Source organism: Lepidochelys olivacea (genome assembly GCF_965140295.1).
Source record: "Lepidochelys olivacea isolate rLepOli2 genome assembly, chromosome: 5".
Classification (NCBI taxonomy): Eukaryota; Metazoa; Chordata; order Testudines; family Cheloniidae; genus Lepidochelys; species Lepidochelys olivacea.
Window position 1 is genome coordinate 42,407,661 of NC_140415.1, and position 9,865 is coordinate 42,417,525.

The 9,865-nt window shown below is 44.2% G+C and overlaps 1 protein-coding gene across 4 annotated transcripts in view; it reads right to left on the reverse strand.

Moving 5' to 3' along the window:
- Nucleotides 1-9,865, reverse strand: part of CENPK (centromere protein K) — a gene marked incomplete at its 5' end in the record, with an annotated part of 50,507 nt that overhangs the window by 40,459 nt on the left and 183 nt on the right. The window contains 2 exons of one of the 4 annotated variants that reach the window (XM_084629037.1): nucleotides 5,773-5,799; nucleotides 9,553-9,856. The exons of 1 other annotated variant lie outside the window; for it this stretch is intronic. In XM_084629037.1, coding sequence (XP_084485163.1) covers nucleotides 5,773-5,799; nucleotides 9,553-9,747 — 222 coding nt within the window. Of the gene's footprint in view, nucleotides 1-5,772; nucleotides 5,800-7,176; nucleotides 7,282-9,552; nucleotides 9,857-9,865 lie in introns of those variants that run through there. 2 more of the 4 variants (XM_084629040.1, XM_084629038.1) reach the window with 2 other exon arrangements.

The following is a 9,865-nucleotide window of genomic DNA, read 5'->3' on the forward strand; positions in this document are numbered from 1 at the left end:
TCCGCTGTGACTGCTCTGGAAAGCACTTTCAACTCCACTGCACTTCAGCCAGGTAGACAGGAAACAGCCATGCCCCTGTTAAAGCCCCAGGAACTTTTGAATTTTTGTTTCCTGTTTAATTGGCGTGGAGAGCTTGTCAGCACAGCTGACCATGGATGCTCACAGCCGCAAACACGCTCCAGCAAGGAGCACATAGGAGGTGGTGGATCTTATTGCTGTGTGGGAAAAAGAGTCTGTGGAGGCAGAGCTCTGATCCAGCAGAAGAAACGCTAACATCTATGCCAAAATTGCACAGAGCTTGGGGGGAAAGGGCTACACCAGGGACACACCACAGTGCTGCGTGAAAATAAAGGAGCTTTGGCAAGCATTCCAGAAGACAAGGGAGGCGAACAGTTACTCTGGTTCTGAGCCATAGACATGCCGCTTCTATGAGGAACTGCATGCGATTCTTGGCAGCGACTCCACCACTAACCCAAAACGCTTCGTGGATACTTCCCAGGAGCCCCGGGAAACCTCGGGCAACAATGAGGAGGACATTGTTGAAGAGGAAGAGGAGAAGGAGGAAGAGGCAAATGCATGGCAGGGAAGTGGAGGATCCATTCTCCCCGACAGCCAAGAACTTTTTTTTAATTCTGGAGTCCATCCCCACACAGGACCAATTGTTGGCAGAGCATGATGCCGTGGAAGGCACCTCTGGTGAGTACACATTTTCAATCAAACTGTAGAGGTTACATGCTATTATTGTTAATGCTGAATCTGAATAAAAAAATTGGGATAGTGGTTATCAGTGGCCACTGCAGCTATGCAGAGGGTGCTCTCCCAAAAAGACTGTTTATGTACATGGGGATGGCCCTGGAATCCTCCATAGAGATCTCTAGGAAGCTTTCATGTAGTTACTCTTCAATTCTTTGCAGAAGGTTTCTGGGAAGAGCTGCCTCATTTCATGCACCACGGTAGGACACTTTCCTGTGCCACTCCAGTATTAACTCTTCTGGCATCATTGCGGCACACAGCAGTGCAGCATAAAGACCACGTCTGTACTCAGACACTTGCAGCATCTGCTCCCTTGCTGCCTCTGTTACCCTCAGGAGAGCAATATCGCATATGATTACGTGGGGGAAAGTGGAAAGTTTTAAATGCTAGCCCTTAAATCAGAAGTAATTCAATAAGTAATCCGCCTGTTTGGTGAATTCTGGGTCACACAACCACGCTTTCCCGAGCATGACCTGGTTGTGGTTGGAAGGGATCACCGCATATTGCAGCCAGCATTTTAAAAAGGGGTGGAGGGGGGACCACCACGATGCTTCCTGTTTGTCTCCCTTCCACCCCAACCCGGTGCTGCTTTTGTAACAAACTATTTGTGGGGCTTTATGCTGGTGCCTGTCCTCAAGTACCATCCAGGTTGCTATGGGAAAGGGGGCTGTGCTGAGGTTGGAACCATTGATCCCAAGGATGTCTCTACAAAAGCTGCAGCACAAGACCTCTTGCCCATGCCTGATGGCCTCACTCACCATGGCTGTAGCAGCAAACTGACTCTTGCAGTAGCCAGCGGTTCTGATCACGTGGCCTGTAGGGAAGTACACTGAGGGGTGTTTCTTTCATAAAAAGATTTAACCTTGCCCCAGAAACAAACATATGCACTGTCAATGCTACCCTAGTGCTTTGTATTCTTTGCAACTGAAACCTTGTCCATGCGCCTACGCGCATTCTCCAAACTGGAACAGAGATGTTCCCAGATTAAAAGGCAGAAAAAGAAGACTGGGGAGGACATGTTCAATGAGTTAACGCATGCCTCTGAGAATGACAAGACGGAGCTCAGTGCATGGAGGATTGCACTGTCTGCACAATGACCACAAGGACAGGAGAGCATGCAGGGAACACGAGCGTGACACGCAGGACAAGATGGTACGGATTATGAGGGAGCAAACAGACATGTTGATGTGTCTGGCTGAGGTTCAAGAAAGGCAGCTGGACAGTAGAGAACCACTGCAGCCTATGCTAAATCTGCTGCCATCATTGCCAAGTTCCATATCCTCCTCTCCCAGATGTCCTAGAATGAGGGGTGGGGGAAGAGTCCGGTTCCCCTTGCACTGAACTCCAGGGGAGGGTACAAGGATCAGAAGGCACCCATTCCCACACCTTTGATTGTTATTGCAACGCAATTGTAAGCAAGCTGTCCTTGTCTCTCCCCCCACGTGTTATCAGCCCTTTTGGCCCAGGTTATTTTACTTTTCTTTGCTGTCTCTCAGTCTTTGGGAGCATAATAAAAATTAATGGATTGAGGAGAAAAGGCTCTTTATTCATTCAGCACGCTGTGGTTAGCTGGATGTAGTTTACCGGGGAGTACATGCAATGAAGGGGACATCTTGGTAAAGAACAACACACATAAGGGTCACATTACTGTGAGTCATTCATGAAATGAAACTAGTTATCAAAGCCTCACGAAGACGCAGTGCTCCTCAATGAGCTCTTCTTATTGCCCTGGTGTCTGGCTGCTCAAAATTGGCTGCCAGAAGATCTGCCTCAATCCTCCACCCCACCAGAAACTTTTCTCCCTTTGTTTCACAGATATTACGGAGCACACAGCAACAACAATGGGATATTGCTTTCACTGAGGTCTAACCTAGTAAGCAAACTATGCCAGCAGGCTTTTAAACATCCAAAGGCACATTCCACCACCATTCTGCACTTACTCAGGCTATGGTCGAACCGCTGCTTACTGCTACTCAGGCTATGGTCGAACCGCTGCTTACTGCTACCCAGGCTGCCTGTGTACAGCTTCATGAGCCATGGGAGCAAGCAGTAGGTTGGGTCTCCTAGGATCATGATTGCCATTTCAACATCCCCAACTGTTATTTTGCAGTCTGGAAAGAAAGTTCCTTCTTGCAGCTTTCTGAACACACCAGAGTTTCTAAAGATTTGTGCATCATACCCCTTTCCCGACCATCCCACTTTGATGTCAGTGAAAGGCCCCTGTTATCCACCAGCGCTTGCAACACTATTGAGAAATACCTCTTTTAGTTTATGTAGTCTTTGGCAAGATGGTCTGGTGCCAAGATAGGGATATGCGTTCCGTCTATCGCCCCACCACAGTTAGGGAACCCCATCGTGGCAAAACCATCCACTATGTCCTGCATGTTGCTGAGAGTCATTATCTTTCTTAGCAGACGTCTATTGATTGCCCTGGAAACTTGGATCACAACATACCCCACGGTAGATTTACCCACTCCAAATTGATTCCCCACTGACCAGTAGCAGTCTGGCGTTGGAAACTTCCACAGTTGTCACCACTCGCCCCTCAACTGTCAGATCATCACTCATTTTAGTATTGCTGTGCTTGAGGGCTAGGGAAAAGCTCTTCGCACAGCTCCATGAAAGTGGCCTTACACATTCAAAGGCTTCTACAGCCACTGTTCATCATCCCATAGCTGCATAACTATGCAGTCCCACCAGTCAGTGCTGGTTTCCCAGGCCCAGAAGCAGCGCTCCACTGTGTCAAGGTGATGAGTGACTATCACCAGCATCTGCGAATTGCTCCGCTCCATGGCTTCCAGCAGGGGTGCTTGCGTGGCATTAGATTGTTCCACTTGGCGGCTCCTGCTTCAGCTGAGCAAATACCGCAGGATAAAGCGCGAGGTGTCTGTAATGCTCACAATGACAGTGTACAGTTGAGCAGGGTCCATGCTTGCTGTGCGATGGCATCTGCGCAGGTAACCCAAGCTTAGGAAAAAAGGCGCGAAAAAGGCTTAGTTTGTTCGCCATTGATTTCAGGGAGGGAGGGACAAGGTTAGGTAAGTGCAATGTAGAATCACAGACTTTAAGGTCAGAAGGGATCGTTATGATAGTCTAGTCTGATCTCCTGCACAACGCAGGCCACAGAATCTCACTCACCCACTCCTGTGACAAACCCCTAACCTATGCCTGAGCTACTGAAGTCCTCAAATCGTGGTTTAAAGACTTCGAGGTGCAGAGAATCCTTCAGCAAGTGACCAGTGCTCCATGCTACAAAGGAAGGCGAAAAACCCCCAGGGCCTCTGCCAATCTGCCCTGGAGGAAAATTCCTTCCCGACACCAAATATGGCCATCAGCTAAACCCTGAGCATGTGGGCAAGACTCACCAGCCAGACACCCAGGAAAGAATTCTCTGTAGTAACTCAATCCCACTGCATCTAATATCCCATGACAGGCCATTGGGCATATCTACCGCTAATAGCTGAAGATCAGTTAATTGTAAAATTAGGCTATCCCATCATATCATCCCTTCCATAAACTTATCAAGCTTAGTCTTGAAGCCATATGTCTTTTGCCCCCACTGCTTCCCTTGGAAGGCTGTTCCAGAACTTCACTCCCCTGATGGTTAGAAACCTTCGTCTAATTTCAAGTCTAAACTTCCTGGTCGCCAGTTTATATCCATTTGTTCTTGAATCCACATTGGTACTGAGCTTAAATAATTCTTCTCCCTCTGTGATATTTATCCCTCTGATATATTTATAGAGAGCAATCATATCTCCCCTCAGCCTTCTTTTGGTTAGGCTAAACAAGCCAAGCTCTTTGAGTCTCCTTTCATAAGACAGGTTTTCCATTCCTCTGATCATCCTAGTAGCCCTTCTCTGTACCTGTTCCAGTTTGAATTCATCTTTCTTAAACATGGGAGACCAGAACTGCACACAATATTCCAGATGAGGACTCTAATGCCATGTTCCCATAACCACCCGTGCAAATGTTTTGGTCCCATGAGGCACTGCAAGCCTAACCCAACATTCCGCTCGGCTCCAGGCACTGTGGGATAGCTACCCACAATGCAGCGCTCCATGAGTCAATGTCAGCCCTACTAGTGAGAATGTGCTCCACCGACACAAAGAGCATAGTGAGGACATGCAAAATTGACTTGCTTAAATTGGAGGCTCAATGTCGACTTAAATAAAATCGACCTAATTTTGTACCATAGATATATCCTGAGTCTTGGATCTCTGTTTGACATCCTATTTGACTTTGGGCACTTCATGTGTGCCTAGTCCTGTTAACTCCTATGCATAACTAACTTTGTGCACATGGGAATTCTCAATGAGCTCAGGTCTACACACAAAGATAAAGTTACTCATCTATGTAAGTGTTTGAAGGATCAAGGCCTTAATCTCTGTGCTTCAATTTCCCATTTGTAAAATGGGAAGCATTACTAATACTTCCCTTCTTCACAAGAATGCTGTGAGGACAGAAAATATTACTAATCATTACATTTTTGAATGAATGAAAACATGTACTTTGCCCTTTATAAAAAAGTTAGGTAAAACAAATAATTATGCTGTTATAAAATGTCTAAAATCCAGGAGTGAGATTACTCAGTAAGAAACTGAGAGCAAAAACAATTGCTGTTCTTTTTTAAAACACTTCAATGGACACCAGGTTTAAAAATAAAATATGGATTTAGTTTTCCCTACAAAGATAATTTCGTAAGTAAAAACTAGTGAACGTAGATCATGAGATTTATAGTCCTCTTGGAAGGGTAAACAAATTCAATGGCAACATAAAAATATACATGAGTTTAAAGTAATAAATTTTAAACTTGTGATTTATAAGACCATTTCTATTATTATTATTATTATTTTCTATAATAAATCTATTCCAAGTTTTTAAAGCTGAACTACCTGACAGAAATTGCCTCTAATTTCTTCAAGGAACATTTTCTTTAAACTTAGCTTAATGTAGAACAGCCACAAACAATGTACTTAAATTGAACAAATAACCTAATAAATGAATCAAAAGCGTACATACCTCCTTTAAAAGTTCATCTTGTTTATCCTATAACAAAAGCGCAAAAAATAAGTTATATTGACTACCAAATTTTTTTAAATATCTATTTCTTTTATGAAATATGACTTGTGACAAAGCTAACAATCTTTCTGTGCTGCTTCATATGACATTCTTTTGGCTCAGCTAGTTGAGTTCAAGTCTATATCCACAGTACTTTAGTAATTATTTAGGCCTAGATCCTCTGTGTGTTCCACGCAGGCAGACCCCTGCAGCCATGCAGAACCACATTAGCTTCAACCAGGCTTCTTCGCGACATAGGGGCCACTTACACTGAATAACTTGCAGGACTGAGGGGTGGGTTTCACTGCCTTCATACAAGCATATATCCTGAATCAGATTCAGAATTCTGTATTCTTACTCTGAATGCCAAAATAAGGGAAGACTATGTGGGAGAAGTATGTCAGTCAGCAAGCAGTGACAATAATTGAAAGGAAGTACCAGGAACATGTTTTTAAAATATACAAGACCATTCCCAAACTACTTGTAGAACACTGCAGCTTTCAAACAATTAAAAAAATCGAGACATGGAGCTGCTTCTACCCTCTCCTACAAACAGAAGATAATTGGTGTTACCTCCCAATAGTCTTGTTAAATTCCAGACACAGATTTTTAGAGTGCTGTAAAGGAAACAGCTTCAGAATTATTAGCATGCATACATACAAATCTCCTGTGCATTAACAGGGTTCTTAAGTAGCAGGTTTGAACACAGAAAAGCTTGTGACCAAAACAACACTGATGATGATGATAAAACAAAAACAAAAAAACCCCACACCAACCTTCAGACAGACTAAATGAGAAACGCAAATAGTTTGCCTTGGCTAGGATCTGCTCTAATCTTACATAGCAATAGAGAATTCTCAGTATTCTTCTCTAAATACATTTGGCAGTACGGAAATTTGGTAAAATAATTTAACAACCCTACATTCTTCAATATCGAAAAAGCAGGTAGAGTAACAAAATAACAGTGACACTAAACTTTGGAAGAGATTTCAGTAAAATGATAGTCAAAATGGCTCTAAAGCTAAAAGTAAAACATGTAAAATCCCTAGAAGTGGCTTGGATAGAATCTCAGAAGTTATTACCGTGAAACGAAAAGGAAATAGGAAGGCAAGGTTCAGTGGAAATGTTCAAGAGACTACTTGAGCAAAACAGAAGTCCTGCAAAATTTAGAAATCTGCCTTTAGCGAAGCCAATAAACTAAATCAGCATTTCTCAACTGCAGCCACTAGAGGACTTTTTTTGCTGCCATGACAGTCTCCAAAGCATGGGCAGAGATTGGAGGGAAGTGGCAAAGCATAGCGCCTCCCTGCAGCGCCCAGTTGTTGCTCCTGAATAGCTGTTACAAAGGCCAGTGAGATCTGCCACCTTGGTGTTTCGCTGGCAGCCGGGATCAGCACTCTGCAGCCTCCTCAGGGACTCTGGACAGCCCCACTGGGACACATTGGGCTGGTGTGCACAGTGCCGGAGGTGGCTCTCGTCAGTGGAGATGGCTGCATTTGGTCGCTCGGGTGTTCCTCTGGACAGGTCCCCTGCTCCCGCCCAGCTGGGGAACACGGAGACTGGGACTTCGCAGGCGGCCAATGAGTTCCCAACCCACGTTCCCAAGGGAGGGCTGTCACTGAAGGTCTGGGGGAGGCAGGGACAGAGAGACAGGTCAGTACTTCCCCCACCTACAGCCACACTCGTTGTTTACAGTTGCTGTAGCTACCACAGCAGCTCAACAGCTGTGGACTGCTGCAGGACTTGGAAGCTCCCTGACAGGGTAAGGGCTCCCACTTATGATACGCTCCGAGCACAAGAATAGGAGCACAGTCCACATGCACTGAATTGGGAGTTTACTTCTTACTGCCTTCCAACTACATGAATAAATTACAATGATGTGGACGTGTATATGTGCATTTTTGTTTTTCCTAAAGTATTTTAGCAAAAATTGTCAGAGCAGCCACCAGCAAGAGTTGGTAGCTGCACTCTGAGGACACCAAAAAATTTGTTGCGAGAACCCGTGAACTAGAATAGCTAATACCAGCTGTAATTGATAAGAGGGGAAATTATATATACCAAACTGGAGTTTGAAGAGCAAATAACTAAAGATGTAAAAACTAACAAGAGCAAAACAAGGACCTTGCTGAGAAACTAAATGATTTCCTTGCATCAGTCTTCACCACCATGAATGTTGGGGAGATTCCTCCTCTGGATCTACTCTTTCATGATAACAAAGATGAGGTATTCGCAGAAAATGGAGGTAACACAAGAAGAGGTAAGTGAGCAAATTGATAATTTTAAATGCAGTAAATCACCAGGCCTAGATGGTATACATCCAAGTATGAAGTAGCTGATACTAACAAAAATATTTAATCTTTCTATCTTCCAATTGTCTAGAAGAATGACTGTTTTTAATGAATGTTTGCTATCTATATTTTTAAAAAGCTCAAGGGGTGCTGCAGTGTTTTATGGACCTGTAAGCTTTTCATCTGTACCTGAAAAATTAGTAGAATCCTTACATTTAAAAAAAGAGTAACAAATCATCTGGAAGTTCAGGATTTGATATGTTCTAACCAGTATGGATTCAGCAAACAAAAATTAGGCCTGATTAATTTCTTAGAATTCTTTGAATGTGTCAATAATGTAGTAGGTAAAGGAGAACAAGTTGACAATTTATTTATAATTCCAAAAGGCCTCCAACAAGATCCTGCACCAGAATCTCCTAAAAAAATTAAATCTTAGGGTTAGAGACAAAGTACTAGCTTGGATCAAAAACCAATTAGGAGGCATAAAGCAAAAATAGGATTTTCAACACAGCAAAGGGTTAACAGCAGGGTGCTTCAAGATTTTGTACAAGTTTAATATATTTATTAATGATCTGTAAAGAGGGATGAATAGCGAGATAGCAAAATTTGCAGAAGACACAAAGCTATTGTTTAGTCAGGACCAGAAAGGAACTTTAGTGACCTAAAGGTAGGTGAATCAGCAACTCGATGGGAAATGAAATTTAATGTGAACAATGAAAAGTAATGCACATTGGATGGAAAAATTTAACCACTCTTTCACCTTACGGGTGCATCAATAAACTATATCAATCTAAGAAAGGGGTTATTACAGAAAGTTCAATGAAAATCTCTACTCAATTCAGTAAAAAAAAAAAAAACAAGATATTATAATGCGTAAGGAGTGGCATGGAGAATACTACCTAAAATTTTATAATAGATAAATCAATGCTGTGACCTTCACAGAATACTGCCCGCAGTACTGATCACCCCATCTCAAAAAGAACATTGTTTAACTAGAGAAAGGTCAGAGAAGAGCATGGAAAATGATTAAAGGCCTGGAAAAAAAAACTCTAATATGAAGAAAGAAAAGGCGTACTTGTGGCACCTTAGAGACTAACCAATTTATTTGAGCATAAGCTTTCGTGAGCTACAGCTCACTTCATCGGATGCATCACGAAAGCTTATGCGCAAATAAATTGGTTTGTCTCTAAGGTGCCACAAGTCCTCCTTTTCTTTTTGCGAATACAGACTAACACGGCTGTTACTCTGAAACCTCTCATATGAAGAGAGACTGAAAAAAACCCTTTGTCCATCCAAGATAGAAAAGCTTAATGCTTATGCAACTTACGGTGGGGAGGCTGGACTGAGCCTGTAAAAACCAAGGCCTCCTTTGCTTTGCATGGACTTAAAAGCAAGCCCGTGTCCTTTGCCCCCTCCCACCGTACTGCTGCACGTCAGTGGTGCGTTTACACACCTCATGAGGTAGGTGCTGCGGCGGGGGGCGACGAAAGGGGCGGCAGCCGAGGCGACAGCCCCAGAGCCGCCTTGGCAGCCCCGGCGACGCAGGGCGGAGGGAAGGGGCCACCCATAGCGATGCAAACAGACAGCCTGGGAGCAGCGGGGCTGGTGAGCGGTTACCGGCTCTCCCAGAGAGCGGCCCCCGAGGCATAGCCCCCGTCTGCGGCCTTTGGGGGAGTTAACGGGGACTCCCCGCAGCCTGCGCCGCCGGGGGCAACTGAAGCGCAGACACTCGGACAGGCACCCTAAGGGTGGGGGGAACAGCCCGT